Source organism: Haliotis asinina, chromosome 1, assembly GCF_037392515.1.
Source record: "Haliotis asinina isolate JCU_RB_2024 chromosome 1, JCU_Hal_asi_v2, whole genome shotgun sequence".
Lineage (NCBI taxonomy): Eukaryota > Metazoa > Mollusca > Gastropoda > Lepetellida > Haliotidae > Haliotis > Haliotis asinina.
The window spans coordinates 18,046,855-18,065,086 of record NC_090280.1 but is presented as its reverse complement, the minus strand read 5'-3'; the positions used below and the strand labels follow the sequence as shown (position 1 = coordinate 18,065,086).

General features: G+C 38.7%; 1 protein-coding gene across 4 annotated transcripts in view; it reads left to right on the top strand.

Annotated features, from left to right (window-relative positions):
- LOC137287739 (dual specificity tyrosine-phosphorylation-regulated kinase 1A-like) overlaps nucleotides 1–18,232 on the top strand; it is a 73,981-nt gene that overhangs the window by 49,343 nt on the left and 6,406 nt on the right. For 2 of the 4 annotated variants that reach the window (XM_067820144.1, XM_067820131.1), the window contains exons 3-8: nucleotides 1,180–1,383; nucleotides 6,735–6,882; nucleotides 9,471–9,757; nucleotides 10,532–10,678; nucleotides 11,121–11,261; nucleotides 11,906–12,182. In XM_067820144.1, coding sequence (XP_067676245.1) covers nucleotides 1,180–1,383; nucleotides 6,735–6,882; nucleotides 9,471–9,757; nucleotides 10,532–10,678; nucleotides 11,121–11,261; nucleotides 11,906–12,182 — 1,204 coding nt within the window. Of the gene's footprint in view, nucleotides 1–1,179; nucleotides 1,384–6,734; nucleotides 6,883–9,470; nucleotides 9,758–10,531; nucleotides 10,679–11,120; nucleotides 11,262–11,905; nucleotides 12,183–17,889; nucleotides 17,943–18,232 lie in introns of all 4 variants that reach the window. The other 2 variants (XM_067820150.1, XM_067820137.1) reach the window with 2 other exon arrangements.

Below are 18,232 nucleotides of genomic sequence, written 5' to 3'. Positions count from 1 at the left end.
CACAGTTAGTTGTCCTACTGGCCTGGGGCTGGCACAGTTTCCTGCAGGCTAGTTCAAATGTCCATATTTCCCCCTTTATGTATTTTAAGATGCAAATACTTATCATAAATGTTTAGTTTTTACAATTATTGTCGTAAGAGGCTTCTTGTTTGTGTGGCATCCAAACTCTGTTAATATTAACATATCTCAATTGTATAAGTCAGTAATCATTATGTCAGTCACTGGTTTGTGTAGTCCAGACTCAGCTATTTACAAATAGCAATCTTGTAGCTGGAAGTAGCCCAATGAAACAAGAGGAATTGTTTTCAAAGCAGTAAAGGGGCGGTAGGGTAGCATTGTGTTCAGAGTGCCCACCAGGCCAAGGATCCAGGTTCGATTGCCTACGTGGACACAGTGTGTGAAGCCTAGTGGTTAAAGTGTTCGCTCACCATGCCTAAGGCCTCGGTCACATCACATAGGCACAATGTGTGAAGACAATTTCTGTATACCCTGCCATGGTATGGCTAGAATATTGCTTTAAAAACAGCAAAAAACCCTCTCAACTCACTCACACAATCACTCACCTTTCCCAGCCAAGATATTGCTGGAATATAGTGAAAAGTGTTATCAAGTCCACATTACTAACAATGCTTTGTCAGCTAATGTTTGAAAAACCTTCATGATGTACATGTATTGTGTAGACAGATACAGCTGGTAGACTGACCAACCAGGTCATTCATACCTGAAATATTACAACCTGCTTAACACCGACTGACCTATCTGGGTTCAGTTTGCGAGGGCTCCTGGACCTCTAGGCAATAACACCTGGGAGAGAAATTAGTAATTGATAATGATGACACAGCTGTACTCTAAAAATTGTTCAAAATTTCTGTTGATATACTATGTAAACAAGTCATCTAGACAAGCATGAAAACGTTCATTTCTGTCCCTTGATTGATGTTCTGTTAACCCTAGCCACTTACCTCCCTTACTTTTCTTCTCCATAAGCAAGGAGCATCAGGGTAGCCGGTTTGTTCAGGTTGCCTGCAGCATGCCATGGACCTGGTTTTGTAATATACTGCAATATAATCACCTATAGCACACACTTTCTATTTTAAAAACAAAAGTGAAAATATGAAAATATATTACCTGAGAATTGGTGCATGTTGATTTGTTGACTCGACTGTATTCCTTTTTCAGGTCTACTATGCCAAGAAGAAACGGCGTGCACAGGGCATGTCCGGCACTGGCGACGAAAGCGGAAATAAGAAGGGCAAGGTCAATGCACATGTGTACAACGACGGATACGATGACCCAAACCATGACTATATCGTGAACCCTGGTGAAAAGTGGCTCGACAGATATGAAATAGATTCTTTAATAGGAAAAGGCTCATTTGGTCAGGTGAGTTTATGTGAATAGTGAAATTCTTCTTAAAGCTGTTTTGTTCACAGAAGCACATATTTGCTTCGCTGTCAAGAATAATAATGTGCAGGGTTGCTACCCTTTGACATGCCAGGATCCACCAGGTTTATGTTTGAATTCATGCTTCTGTCTGCATTGTTTCTCATTTTTATTTGCATGTGAAATAACTGCAAAGCTGTTTAGAAACCAAATCACATGCCCATCCAAGTATCTAAAACCTGAAACAGAATGATAAACTTATCTTTCTCTTTCTTTCTCTCTCTTTCTCTGTCCCTCTCTCTCCCCTTCCCTCTCTCCTTCTCTCTTCCCCCTCTGTCCCTCCTCTATCTCTGTCTCTCTCTTTGTCTACCTTTCTCTCTACCCATTTCCTCCCACACTCTGTGGATCCCTCTCACACTCTTTCTCAATCACTCTCTCAACCTCTCTACAACTCTACCATCCTGTCCTTCTGTAACCAATGCTGTTTGCTTCATATACTAAGCATACCACACTCCACCCACTATGCACCACACATACACACTGGGTAGTTCAATATTCTGTAACCAGAAGACAGACCTCCATATCCCCAGCCACTGCACCATACAAGAGCATAATGTTGTGAATTATTCACCGATGCATACTGGTTAGAGTGGCCACAGCCTGATTCACAGGTTGGTGTGAATGAAGTGGCACCATTGTGAGTCATGTGACCACCAGCCAATCAACAAGTCCCTCTTGTGTAATAACAACCAGTTATGTTGATACCAAGAAATCTTTACCAGTATCGCTGCTCACAGCACATTCAGATATAAGGAGGCTGGATCTCCAGCCATTGTTTTGCTCTTATAAATGTGTGAATGTACAGTACTGAAGCATTCTTGTGTATGGCTGATATTGAAAGGTCATCAGCTGTCCTTAAGGGAATTAATAATATCCACTTATGTGATAAATCTGTAGAATGTGTTATGAAGTTTGCATCTTCAGCTTCTTGTTCCAAAACCTGAATGTAGAGCAATGTTTGTCTAGTAACATTGCTAATCTTTTCAACACTATAGTCTACAGAAAGGTATGTTATGACTCATGCGGAAATGATAATGAAAAAAAGATAAAGTTCTTATGAAAATGACAATACACTCCTTAACTGTTTGAGAAAATTAAATCGTGGGTAATTCATTTTTGTTTTACCTTTTTTCCATAAAAATGGAGCATGTTGGCCATTAGTTTAAAAAAATCATTATTTAGCTGCTTAAGCTAAAACTTATAGTAACTCAATGCAAAATGTCTGTTGTCTACATCCAAACTGCCAAGTGTTGGACATAGTCTGTGACTGAACAACGCAAAAACCTACTACGGAGTTAGCTTGTGAAAATGGCTCATATATTACTAGCTTGTATTGGCACGACAGTTTGTTCCTGATTCATTAGATGACTAAGCTGTCTGTGAATCAGACAGTCACTGGACTGAATCAAGTGACAAAAACTCACTGGTCTATGACTATTTTGCATTTTGACCAATGGCATTGTTTAGAATTAAGTCCTTGTGATAACTCCTGTATTGAGAACTGGGCTTTCTGCTGTCCAAGGATCAGGTTTCTTTATACTGATTACGCAAAGTACCCCATTAATTCATAACATTTAAGAAAGTCAACCAGAGGTAATAGTATAGAATTCTCACCAATGGACCTTTAGTGATAGATTTTGTGATATTTTTATCAAGCTAGACCCAATTCTAGGGTATTAGTCCAATGTTAGAAATGATAGATTTGGAGGTGAATTTTGAATGTTGAAGGGCTCTGAGGCCCCCAGGACTTTTAAATTCGAATATGGGTTGTGATACCAGTAGTGAAGCAGTAGTGTGTTCAGGAACCTCGTCATTGATGTTGTGCCTGTTGTGCGATGTTTGTTGGTAGGTGAACGGGGCGGGGATATGACAACAGTCAGGAGTGAGTGGGAGGAAACTCATGAAGCAGCTGCTTGTGAGTGAGGCAGCCACCGCAGTTGCAGCCGCAGCAGCAGCAGCAGCAGATGTGGGTCATTCCAAGTCAGGATCAATAGCTGAGGAGTAGGCTACTGGGTCATGGGAGGAGGGGAGAGAGAGAGTTTACTTGTGGATGGATGGTGTGGGTTGTGAATGGGGTTGAGAACATGTGTAGTGGATGAGAGCTTAAACTTCTTGGTTGGGTTGTGCATGGGATTGAGAAGGATGACAACAGCAACTTCTTGGTCATGATACAAGGGTAGAGACACTTTACTTTTGGATGGAAATGGGAGTTGAGGGGTGAGGATAGTAGGGGGTGAGAGCTTCTTGGTCATTTCAGGGGGATAGAGACTAGGGAATTCAGAGTTTATTTGTAGAAAAGAAGGTATGGGTGGACTGGGTGGTTGAATATGGGGTTGAGAGGATATGTGTGTGGTGAAAAAGAGCTTATGTTCTTGGTCATTGGAGAGGGTTGAGACACTTTACTTGTGGATTGGAAAGTGTGGCATGTGTATAGGGTTGAGAAATGCAAGTCAGTGGTGGATTGGTGGATGGGACCAACGACTTCTTTGATGTAATAGGAGAATAGAGACAGTTCACCTGTGGAAGGGAAGTTAGGTCTGATTGTGAATGGGGTTTAGACAGAGATGTATGTGGTGGATGAGAGCTTAGATTCTTGGTCACTGCAGGACGGTAGAGACAATTTACTTGTGGGTGGGAAGGTAGCACTAGCTTATGTGAATGGGAGTTTCTGACGAGTGTGAAGTGAAGACATGGGTTACTGTGTCATAGGAGAATAGAGACAGTGTGCACAGGGTGAGAGCAATGTGTGTCGGTTCAAACTGGTCTGTGTAGCATACCATGAGATGATGTAGACATGGAGTTGATAGATGTGACACGTAGGAGTGACTAAGATTCATTGATAGCAGTGGGATGTGTAAGGAAGGGATGGACAGGGAATATTCTGGTGGGGAGTCAGATGATGGTTCCCTGTCAGTGGGGGTACTGATACAGAAAACATCACAAGTGTATGTCTCATACAGATAGGAGAATTTCAAGATAAGCAAGTTCTAGTGAGAAGTAATACAGTGTATCTATACTCGATAGCCTTGCTCTCATAATGAGGTGAAGGGTAAGGGAGATAACTCAGTGTTCCCTAGCCACAACTTATGTAAGTAATTACTTACTGGATGTTGGAAAACAGCTTATGAGCAGAAAGTGTTCCCCATGTGATTTGTACCTTTTTTCAAATTTCCGTGATGTAACTGCCGTATATCATAGACATTCTGCAAGATATGACAAGCGTATCCGCTGGGTGATGACTGTTCAGTAGGCCTTCTCCATATTGTACATGCTTCTGTCATGACAACCTGCTTCAGTCATTTCTGCTCCTGAGACCTCCTGGATACTGAGGGGCTTGGAGGCAGTAGTGTGGGAGATATTCATCCAGAGGGACCAGAAATAGCAGTAGCCAGGTGGCAACACAGTTTCTAGGTCATGGGAGGGTTGCCCAGGGCAGGACACTTGTAAACAGCTATTCCTGAGCATGGCGTTTTCTTCTCCTTATTTAGATGGTTTACAGATTTTTCTCTCCCTCTGTTTGAGTTACTAACTGTCACTGTCAACACTATTCTCACATAAATCATTGCTGAAGCTGCACCTTTAAAGAGCAACAAATAAATTTTTATGAACTAGAAATATATTGTTATATTTCTTTTCAAAATAAGAGTTGAAAAAGGATTTTTAAAGATTGATATTCTTGTTCACACCAGTTTGACCTTTGAACTTTTTAAAGTATGTTTTAAGGTATTTTATAATGTTTAAGTTTGGTGCTGGTTTAGAATGTATTCCAGTTTTATCACTTGCGTCAGTTTAATGTTGAGTAGTACCAAAAGTAGTACATGTCTCATATGTTAACCACATTTGTGAACTAACCAAACACAGACATGGTTCTTACAAACATAATCAAGGTAAAATAGGGAGGCAACTGTACCTAGAGAGAACATCACAGCTGTCAAACTTGTCATCACAAGGAATGTGGTTTACTTCAGACCAAAGATGCTTCGTTATACTTGTCAGTGACCCAGGTTATGAAATTCTGTTGGAATTTGCTTCTAAATTATGATAAATATGCATGCAATTTCATATCTTAAACAAAAACATAAATATCAACTCAGAAATCTTATCTTGAACACTTGAGCTATCAGTGGGTTGGAGTCTGTGTTGATGATGTGATGTTGCTATTGGCTTGATCTGGCTGTTATAACAGTCGTATACCATGGTGCTAGCAAGCAGTGCAGTGTCTGCTGTTGGCACATAGAAATGCCTGACCATTCTCTTATTCCCAAATTTGGTGAAACTGTGATGTATGAAAAATAGGATGCTGAGTGACTTGTTAACCTAAAAATGTGCAACACTCACTGCAGATACTCAAGTCAAACGGCTGGATAATGCTTCAGGGGTGTTGTCTGGGTTTGAATCTTCAAGTAACAGACTTTGACATACCTTGCTAAATCCTTTTCTGTATATTGATCAATAAAGTTATCAAGCGTTGAAGTAGGCTTAGCAGTATCCCAGTTACTATTGCAATGGCTGAAAAATATTTCAATAACTTTGCAACACTTGACAACTATCACAGCACTGTGGCTGTACAATGGCAAGTATGGTCATGTTTAACTACTAAACATAAACATTATTCCATCACATATGGCTGGTTAACACTTAGGTAATTGTACGTCTGGCAGGGTGTAGGAGACAGGGTGATGGGTGTTGAGAATATCTGATCCTATACAGCTGACTGTATTTGATCGACAAATAATTTCTGGTATTTATGAGCTGATAGACAGCACGCACGTGTTTGAAGATATATTTTTTTCACAGCATCTGTCACAGTGATGAGACACTATGATAATAACTAAAGGGTGATTTTTTTATTTGATTTATTTTATTTTTATTTTTATTATTTGTATTTATTTTTTATTTATTTATTATTTATTTATTATTATTTTTTCAAGAAATATGATTATTATTATGAACACAGCTATCAGATGGTACACAATCCCATTTCAGTAATTTAGATGTTCCCTCTTTGTTAACAGGGTGGTTTGGTAACCATGTGGTCAATGGGTACAATTGTATAGGCCATATCTGCTATGGTGTTACTGAAATATTTGCATTTGTGCTTGTCATGACCGAAAGTTTCAAGCCCACTTTTCAGAACTGTTTAGGATCTTGGCTGTCATGACCTTAAGTTACCATATGCGTTTTTATACCTATGAATTTAGACCCCAGATATTGTGAAATCTTGGGTTTATGTGACTTCGTAATGACCTCCCATTTTTCAGTAATATGACTTAGTTTCCTCCTTGTTTCAGGTGGTGAAGGCCTATGACCATGGAGATCAAGAAGCAGTAGCCATAAAAATAATCAAGAACAAGAAACCGTTCCTGAATCAGGCCCAGATAGAAGTGAAACTTCTGGAGCTCATGAACAAGCATGATGCTGAAAACAAATACTATATAGGTCAGTATTTGGAGGGTAGCAATCTCTTGACTAGGTCTTCATGCAGTTAGTTGTGGGATCTGCTTCTTATTGCATCTCAGAAAATGAGTTTATATATCGGATTCTTAATTGTGAATCCTACCGATGAAGATATGACTGAGAATTCACCTTCAGCAAGCCATACTTGTCATTAGGAACAGGTGGCCAGATTGCCGACTTGGTTGACTCATGTCATTGTATTCCAACCTTGTAGGTCGATCCTCATGATGTTGATCACTGGATTGTCTGGTCCAGATTCAGTTATGTACAGCATACCACATACAGCTTAAATGTTGCTGAGTGTGGCGTTAAACAACAAACAAATGAAACAATCCTGAAATATTGCATGATCAGCCTTTCCATAGCGCTGGCAGGACACACTGGGTTTTTTGTCCAAGGAGTTACTGTAGAGGTAACGATAACAAGCACCTGTTGGCCTTGATTATTGCCTTGCCCTGAACTCTTTGATTCCACTGTTAATATCCCATTAACCTTCTTAAATGTCAGCATGCTCCAATGCCAGTCATCATTAGATGAAGATCAGTGGTCAGGCAAACAGTATTAATTACAGATGGAAAATAATGATTTAGGCTCATATACTTTCGGGTGATTTATTGGAGGTTTTTGGAATATTGTCTGGAATAAAATCATACATTTTGGCCCATATCCTTATGGAGTTTTGATGAAATTAATCAAATATGTTTATATTCCCTATATCGAGAAATATGTTCTGAAATTTACTCACGTACACATAGTTTCAAAATCTGCTGTTCTAGCTGATCAGATACCACTTGCTATTTATTTATTCCAACAAGGCAAATAATTAATGCCAGTTGTTGAATTTATCATCATATCTTGTCACAAAGACACCCAATCAATCATTTGTCAGTAAGCTGTTACTTCCACATGTGGGGGGTGGTTTTACATAAGGAGGCCTGGAGATAAAGTGCAATGCAAAAAGATGATATATCCTCATTCAAATGAATACATAGTGACTGGTAATTTATTTGTGGGTGGGGTCGTTGAATATATGGCAGAAAGAGATAAGGGTGGGGCAGGATGCTGCATTTCTCAGGTGGGGTTGAGGGCAAAGTGAAATGGGAGCTTGGTTTCTTTTCAGGTTTTTCTGGTCTTGTTCGTTTGGTTTGTTTTGGTTTGGTTTTTGTTGGTGTTTTCTTTTTTTTCTTTCAATTTTTCTTCTTCCTTTTTTTTTACTTGTGTGGGGTGGGGTAAATACATATGCATATTTATTATAACTTGTACCTTTATTACACGGACTCAGTCTTATGCAGTACTTGTATTGTCATGGGGATGAGGAGAAAGCTCATTGGGTATTCAGACTAACCCTCCAGGGCATAACTGCCATATCAATCACTGTGTGCCTGCCTGGATTACACGCCAGGTTCAGTGACCCTGTGCTTTATAATAAACATCTGCAATATATGTTAACATTGCTATATTTAATTCAAGTGATGTGGCAGCCTTTTGCTTAAGCAGTTTTGTTTTTTTATAACGCCCCCTGAAAAAGGGTTCATTTCCCCACATCGGTATCATGTGTGAAGCCCATCTCTGGTGTCCCTGCGTCAATATTGATGGATATTGCTAAAAGCAATGTAAAACCATACATACTCACTCACTATCTCTACATATATTTCTGAACAATGAATACATGTTAACCATTTCTGATACCAAAATTATGTCTGTAACAAATGTATTGTGTCGTCACAACATATCTGCTTGTGCTCTGAAAGCAACTTTTACATACCCCCCGCATCCTCTGTATTTGAGGTATCTAAATATGGAATTGGACTCAGTACATCTTCCACGAGCCATCTTGGTGTCTTGTCTGCTGGCGTTGTCGCTGGTGACGTAACCTGTTGACGCTGGCTAATATCAAACAGCAGGTTATAGGGAGGCGACTGTCCAAGTGCAACTTGTAGAGTCTCCTCGCAATTTCATGACAAAGTCCTTGTGTGCGCGCGAAATTCCGCACATCTTTTTTTGCATCCAGTATGTGTTTATTCTCGCATTCTTTCCCAAGGAAACCTGAAGTACAAATAGGTGAAAATTTACTTTTAAACATATCTCTCAGTGTCTGTGTGTGCCGTAGATGGAATTAGGATCTGTGATTATAATCAAATGTACATGGCCATCTTTGTGAACAGTCTGAAGGTCAAGGTCAGTAACATTGGCAAATCAACACAGAACCAGCTCATTTGTATAGGGTCACAATACAGTGATTATTAGACTGTCCTCTAATTTGAGAAAAGAAAATTATTGTTAGATAAAATGTCACTAAATATCAGTATGTTCAAAGAATATTTACTGGTTTAACTGGAAAAAATAGAATGTTTAAACAAATTTAATGTATGTCTTATTTGACAAACAAATATTCAGGTGATGAAGTTTGACATTGTGGTAGGAAACTTTTTTCCCATCTTCTTAGTTTTAAAGTTTATTTCAGAAGAGAATAAAAGCAAAAACTTGTGTAAATGGAACTATATTTTCTCTGAGTGTAAAATTTAGAAATATTTAATGTAGACTAATTCTTCTATTCTTTTTTGTTTCAGTGAGGTTAAAGAGGCATTTCATGTTTCGGAATCATCTCTGCTTGGTGTTTGAACTTTTATCGTACAACTTGTACGACTTGTTACGTAACACAAACTTTAGAGGTGTGTCGTTAAATTTGACTCGAAAATTTGCTCAGCAGTTGTGCACGGCCTTGTTGTTTTTGGCCACTCCTGAGCTGAATATTATTCACTGCGACTTAAAACCAGAGAATATTTTATTGTGTAACCCCAAGAGGAGTGCAATCAAAATAGTGGATTTTGGGAGCTCCTGTCAGCTCGGGCAGAGGGTGAGTAATCTTATTGTTTCTTGTCTTGTATCGAAATGCTGAACTCCGATTCTAACCCCTGAAGATACAGGTTCCATGTTCAGCAACCCATGTATGTCGAAAGAGGCGACTAAGGGGATCAGGCGGTTAGACTCGCTGACCTTGTTGACATGTCATTGTATCCCAATTAGTAGATCAGTACCCTGTTGTTGATCACTGGATTGTCTGGGTCAGTCAATTATTTACAGAGTGCAGCCATATAGCTGGAATATTGCTGAGTGCGGCGTAAACAATAATCCAGATTTTGCTGAAACCTGGTGCTTTGGTAGGGAAATATTAGAAGCATCCTACTCAGCTTATGTGTGGTATATGTAACCTTCTAGTGACAGTGCAAGCTCTTCATGCCTAATACCAGGATCAGTTCAATATCTGGCTTAAGTGCATGTAGTCTTTCTGGTATCTTTCTTCATGCTGTTACAGAAATATTGCTGAAAATGGTATAAAATCAAATTCACTGTTTCACTTGAACTAGTCTATATCAGAAAACCTTGTCGGGAATATTTCCAACAATGCAGTGTCAGGTAGGCTAGTGGTTAAAGCATTCACTTGCCTCACCTAATACCTGCATTCAATTCTCCACATGGATTCAGTGTGCAAGGCCCATTTCTGGTGTCCTTCACCGTGACAGTGCTGAAATATTGCCAAAAGCAGCATAAAACTAATCTCACCAAATCAGTCATGTCTCTTTCACTTTATTTATGATGTAAGATATGAAACAATGTTTGTTATTTGCAGATATACCAGTACATCCAGAGTCGGTTCTACAGGTCTCCAGAAGTGTTGTTAGGAATCCCATACGACCTGGCTATAGACATGTGGAGTTTAGGATGTATCCTGGTTGAAATGCACACGGGAGAACCGCTCTTTGCCGGATCAAATGAGGTATGTTTCCACAAACTAGCAGTATCCTTACAGAATTATAATGATATTTTTTCACTTGTAATTTGCTATTGTCGGCTAGCCAGTGACTACTGAATTATTTTTAAAACATTATAAAAGTTAGTGATGATTGTGGTGATCAGTATCAAAGTTAAATTACTTCAGATCAGTGACCTGTGAAGATCTGGGTTAGAACTGATCTCTAGTATCCCATGCTTTTCATACGACCAATGAGATCGGGGGTCAGACTCACTGAGTTGGTTGCCACATGTCATCGCATCCCAAGTGCGTAGATCGATGATTGTGCTCTTGATATCAGGATTGTCTGGTCTGGACTCAATTATGTCCAGACTGCCACCATATAGCTGGAATATTGCTAGTGCAGCACAAGACTAAACTCACTCACTCATTCACTTACTTGAATTGCCTTCTTGTGTTGTTGCAGTTTGACCAGATGATGAAGATCGTGGAGGTTCTTGGGATGCCCCCCAAACACATCCTGGACCAAGCACCAAAGGCTCGCAAGTACTTTGACCAGCAACCCGATGGTACATACGCCTGTAAGAGGCCAAAGGATAATAAAAAGGTAGGACCACTCAGACACTTGCTCCTTCCGCATTATCCTCAGTGTTTAACCTGGAAAGGATTTGATTCCAAGGAAAACAGAAAATTCCGTAAATTATGAAAGCCATGAGACTGAAAATCTTTTTAAAGCTGTGATAAAGGGAGCTAGATCAAATCAGTCAGTTTATCAAGCTGCAAAGTTGCTGATCTTGCATAAAACGCTGTCTCATTCTCCACTGCGATTCCGGGTTAAAATTGTTGACAGCATCAATCACTGGATTATCTGACAATTTTAGACCACAATATACTAACAAACAGCAAACCACTCAAATATTGTAATATTAGAGTTAAAATTACTTGTGGATTTTTCAGTTTATCTACTCATCTGTGTGTTTTGTGAAATGGTCAGGTTCACTCCATAATTGTCTGTCATCTTGTTAAGTAATTGTGTCCAGTTACTGTTTCAGATTAAGTTGTTAGTTATAAATTGCTGAAAGTAAACATGTTTGTCATTCTAGTATCCTTACAGTTATGAAAGTATCTTGTATTTGGTGACTGAAAACAATGAGCTATGAATTACAGAAAAAGCAACTGAGGTGATGCAAAGATTCAAGGGTTGGCTCACGAGTTGACAATCAATCAGTCAAACCATCTTGTCTGTTCCAGTACAAGCAGGCAGGAAGCAGAAAACTCCATGATATTATCGGTGCAGAAACTGGAGGTCCAGGAGGTCGAAGGGCAGGAGAGCCAGGCCACACAGTGGCAGACTACCTCAAGTTCAAGGACTTGATTCTAAGAATGTTGGACTATGACCCGAAAACTCGCATCACACCATACTACGGGCTCCAGCACAATTTCTTCAAGAAGACGACAGATGAAAGTACGAACACGTCAAATAGCACTTCGACTAGCCCTGCGATGGAACAGCAGTGTGGGCCTGCAGGTAGACCGGTCCTTTAGACGCTACGTGTCACGTAACATAGACCATAGGGCCCTTCGCCAACCACAGTCACAACAACCGATTTTAGCGGGATGACGTTCATACGCCACGAACATACTCACTCTGCTTGAATCACCAACACAGTGTCGCTGTCAGATCATTCCAAAATTTAATTTATCATCTAAATTTTTTAATTTTATGACTATTACTTTTGATAAAATATTTTTTTACAGAAGCCTTAAACTGACATGTTCATCTACGCCTTATACATGTATATATATTTATTGTTTTCTTTAGTCGGTTATCCTTGAGTATCTAGTCTTCCTAATTGATAGATTTTCTTAGCTGGCACACCATAGTAGCCAGGTGAATTGCAGTGTCTTGTCTACAGATTTATGGTAACGGCTATGTCACCATCACAGTCCTTGCTCTTCGCAGCACCTCCCTCTTAGACCTTTGCTATTACCAACTCACACACTTACTTACTTGCTATTCTCGGCACCTCCCACTTACCTCTCGCTCTACCCCACCCCACCATTCAATTAAACTGAAGCAACCATAAACTGAAGCCAATTTGACTCCATCCATCACTAGGTTTGTCATCATCTTCATAACACAACAAACATGTTGCACAACCCCTGATCTCAGAAACTTACCTGCAGCTCTTGCCCATTTGATGTTAAGGTTTGCATCCACAGTCAATAGACAATATATATATATATGAACACTCCATCTTCCAAGCAACCCAAGGAAGACCTCTTCTCCTTCCTCCAACCTCCGAACAGTGTAATAGAGATGATCATGGTATGTTGTTGTCAGAGACACACTGAGTGATGTTTTACCTTGGTTATTCCTTAGCTTTTCCTCATTTTTGGAAGAAAAGACCACATTCTTACACATGTAAATTTTAACTACATTGATTACTTAAAATTAACCTTTTTACCCATTTTGAAAAAACAACTGAAAATGCAGCAATAACGTCAACTAAAAACCACAACATATATTGTATGAGAACAGTGCTTTAAGGAGCAGTTGACCTGCAATAAGGGCAGAACATGGATATGCACCATATACATTCTTTCTCCCCTCTCTCCCCTCATGCCAGTGATGCAGGTGTGGTTGCCCCTGGTAACAGAGGTGCGACAAACACTCGCACACGCACGTACATGATTCTCCTTGGATACTGTCACTTACGTCATCATCTCCATCGTTTTCTATTACAATCAATAAACGTCAGCCCCCAACAGGCTAGGTCCTTTATGCATGCAGTCTATAAATAGACCATGCTGGCTTCAAGCTTTGCTATGCACATGAGCTAAAAATAGAGGTACATTAAGGCAGTCCATGGAATGTGTGCAGAGAACATGAGACAGACTGTTTTTGTATTTTTTTAAAAGCTGGTTTATATACTGGGTTTTCATACTTTGGTGAGGTCATTGATATATGCTTCTTCTCATTTTTTTTATCCCCCCTTCCCTTAACATTTTTCATATTGCATTTATTCAACAGATATTGTTAGGCTTAACTGACACAAATAATGTCAACTGTTAGAATTCATTTCTGACTAAACGGATAAGTGTGTGTGTGTGTGTGTGTGTGTGTGTGTGTGTGTGTGTGTGTGTGTGTGTGTGTGTGTGTGTGTGAGTGTGAGTGAGTGAGTGAGTGAGTGAGTGAGTGAGTGAGTGAGTGAGTGAGTGAGTGAGTGAGAGAGAGAGAGAGAGAGAGAGAGAGAGAGAGAGAGAGAGACGCCACATGTTCACATGCTTCCGTGACATTGTTGCTTACAGTATGTTAATATTCCTCATATCAGTTGTTGGGTTGCTATTGCTTTTACATCTTTTTCCTCGTTTTCATTTAGAGGTCAAATTGTACCCCAGAACCTGATATGTGTCTATGAACTTTCAAACACACCAGACAACCCTCCTTGTTTTCGGTGCTTCATTTAATGTGCATACACCCTTGTAAAACAAACCAGTAATAGCGATTTGAAACAATGATTGTTTCTTAAACAACTTTTATCCCAAGTGGAATAAAATTCTGAGATTTAAATTTTCTATTGGCAAGGTAAAATTAGGATTCACGATCTTAATTTTGCTTTATTTTGTTTTACTTTCATCATTGGAATGCCTCAGTACTTCTTCACTGCAAACAGACTATCGAAGATGTGTTTGTTAGTGCTTTTACTACCCTGCAATGGCAAGGATAGTGATCATGCTGTTTTCCTCTAGCCTTGTCCAGTTTCAGTGGTTCACAAGATGCCATGATTTGGTTTATGGAAGTAAGGGTAGCCGAGCGATAAAAGCACTCACTTGTTTGACCAGGGTTTGATTGCAAACAAAAATACAATGTGTTAAGTCCATTTCTGGTGTGCCCCCCTGTGCTTTAATATTGATAAAAGCAGCATAAAACTCAACTCACTCACACTGTTTTGGAAAATATTGATACAAAACAGCCCAGTAAAGTGTTGAACTGCTCCAATAGCGCATCCTGTTTGTAATGTCTGAAGTTACTTGAATATTGTTTTTACAGGCATGTGAATATATGATTGTATTACTGTAACAGGCATGTAAACACAGTAGACAGTCTTGTGGACAGTTACATAAATTCAGGTGACAGTCTCGTGGACTGTTATGTAAACACAGTAGACAGCCTTGTGGACAGTTACATACAGTTGACAGTTGTGTGAATGCTGTTGTCAGTTATGTGAATACTGTTGGCAGTCGTGTAAATTCAGTGGACAGTCATGTGAATTCAGTTGACATTGGTGAATATCCATTTGACCGCTATGTGAATTCAGTTGGTAGTTATGTGAATACATTTGGCATTGTTGAGTGTACACTTGACCGCTATGTTTATACTGTTGGCAGTTATGTGAATACAATAGACAATTATGTAAATACAGTTTCCTTCAGTATCTGCAATCACAACATTAACATTTAGATTAGCCCTCCCCTACCCTCTCCAACAGGCCATGCCCACGTGCCACACCCACTACAAACAGTGTTGTGTGATTCTGGTTGGCACGCCCACTACATAAAATCTTCCTCTGGCTCTCTGTTTATGTCAAAAATGAAGAATGTTTGGTTCAAAGCTGAACAGCTAACACAACCAATTTAAATTATATTTCTAAATTGCCTATGGTCAGTTGGTGCATTTTTAAGAACATTTGGAATGTGTCTTTGATAAAATGAAAAGATAAATGTTTAGAACTGAAATCTGGCTGATAATTGTCTCACCACATGTTTTTGTCCATGACTACCTAGTACCTAGTATTTGGTTTGAAGAGAGGGAGTGTGGTTTCCAACACAGCCATTGTCTTCCTGATTAGGGGGTGGTGGTTGAAGAGTTCGCTCAGTTTCATATCTCCACATGGGTGCATTGTGAAGCCCATTCCTGGTGTCCCCTGCCATGATATTGCTGGAATATTGCTAAAAAAAAGTGTTATACCAAAACTCACTCATTTACTCACTGACTTCCGATGGTTAACCTGGTGGCTTCTTTCCAACAGATTCTGTTTTTACTCTCTTTGACAAAACACCACTTCCTCTTTTATATTATCTTCCAATTAGCTATAACCTTTTTCCTTCATCAAAGATTATCCAGTGATGGCAGTTGTCCTCAGATTTTATTTCTGAATTGGTTGCGAAGTGTGGTCATGGAAGCCTCCATGTGATGACAGTTTTCTGCAAAAAGTATATTTCACTGTTGCCATCTCTGATTATCAAGTATATATGGGCATCATATTTCTGTATGTTTTGACCCATTGCATGAAGGAATTTGGTTTAACATAGCTTTTATCTGAATTCATGTCATGTCACAACATGTTAGTTAGATGTACGAGGAAAGAATGAAGAGTGACGCAGGCCCCAGACATTTACCACTCGGGGGAAACCCACCAGCATCTCCATGTTTTCAAACCACAAACCCACCAGCATGTGTTTCTGGCCAGCCCAGGGGACACAACTCTGCACAGCCTCTGCAGTGCCTTAAGTATGATGGCTCCCCATGTAACAGTGTAGAACATGTCAATTTACGGCAGAAGAATTATTTTTAAATATATTTTTTGAACTAATTTGTTTGTTTCATAATATTGTATAGATTTTTAAGAAATGTTTTTGTTCTGGCATTATTGGGTACTAGTATTTAGATTTATACAATTATGCTTTTATGGAAAAGTAAGGAATAAGTCATTTGTTTTGTTTTTTCTCGTGTTCCTAGATTTACAAGGTGTTTGAGAAAGACACGTGGTGTATGAACTGTGTTGGCTGTAGGCTAGGAACCTAGCGGTTATCAAGCTCATTTTAGAGCTTGTGTGTTTTAATCGGTTATTTGAGAAAATTCAAATTTAATTCAAATTCCAGCCTGTTTTCATCGCAGGATTAGAATTATAGTGTCTGCATGTGCTTCTCTTTCAGCTGATACAGTTGATTGAAATTAATTTGATGATCGTTGTCACAAAGGCAGCTTTAATATCTCATAAACTCCGATAAGAAAAGGTTTAATACGAGTCATTTCCGTCAGTGAGTGACCAGTAATTCCGCTGACGTTGAAGCATGCCTTCAGTTATTTGGAAATAATATTTTTCCCTGTAGTCAGCAAGTCTTAGAGGATCCATATTGTAATTGGTGTTTATTCATGTTTTCTAATGTTTGTGTGGAGTTTATCGTTTTGCTGAAGTAACCTTTACAGTGGATATCAATAAATGTAGTACAAATGAATGCAGTACAGTATCATAAAATCAATTGTTTATGCAAGACAAATCAATAGATACAGTAAATTCATTAAATGCAACTCTGATTAATAAATTCAACACAATTCATGGCCTACAAGACAAAATATAGTAAATATGTTGAAAATTTATAGTAATTTATTAAATGCAATATTCATCGACACATATCAAGATAAGTAGAAATCATTACAACAGCAATCATTGAGAACAGTTCAGATCATTAGAACAGCAGTCAAGAAGAACAGAATATGAATTTGATAACTGCTGTTTTGTTCAGTTACTCCAGCACTATTTAGGTGGGCTGCATGGTCTTACCGGTATCTCGCAATATGCTTTTGAAATGATACATTTTGCAATATCTTTTCTGAACATGGTATATTGTTTGAAGAATATATAGGAAGTTATTGTGATTATCTTTATAATTTAAATTATAATTTTAAAATAAATTGTATAAAAGTGAAAATAGAATCCATGTCTATTCGACTTACTGTTGAGTTTGCTGTCAGAACCATAACATGTTTAGGGACTTATGTGGAAAATAGGATTGACATGGAGAATTAGAGGCATATACTGTGAAAAAACACTTAAGCTCCCAATATATTGCAATGCAATTCATTTGCTGATACACATCACCACAAGGAAGTGAGGATATTGAGCTGCGTCTGTGACACCCTGTTCAGATTTGTCGTCTGTCACCCAAACTGTCTGCAGTTGCATTTCTTTCTGTTGATCATTCCATCAAACACATCCAATATTTCGTTCTCATCATTTCTATGTATTTATTTTAAGTTGTAGTTTTTTGTGTAAACACATTTCATTCTGATGTCTCAGTATTTTGATTCCTTCGTAGAACCTTTTAAACCAAATTCTCTGACAATTATAACAAAATGATAATTACTTCTAACAAATTTTACGACCTTGACTTTTGAATATTGTTTGGTTTATCTGGCCTGGTGAAAACTATTGAAAATATTCTTTCAGGAAAATAGAAGAAAATGACAAAGTAATGGCATTCATGATCTGATATTGTTATGGTGAGTTTATAGCAAGTTAGAGAATTTTAAGTCACTCCTTCTCCCTTTTTGCTTCATGCTTATGTTCTGTTGCCGCCAGTCTTCTCTTTACCTTCATACAAGTTCCTGATAAATAGACAATAAATGGATACAGTCATCGAAATAATTTCCAAAATTTGACACTGATGCTTTCATTTGACCCCATATTTAAGTGTTATCCATTGTGAAATGTTCCAGCTAAGTTATGTGAGACATTTAAAAAATTGTTATGACAAATTTTGACAGATGATTAATTTCTTTGCCCTTTAGGT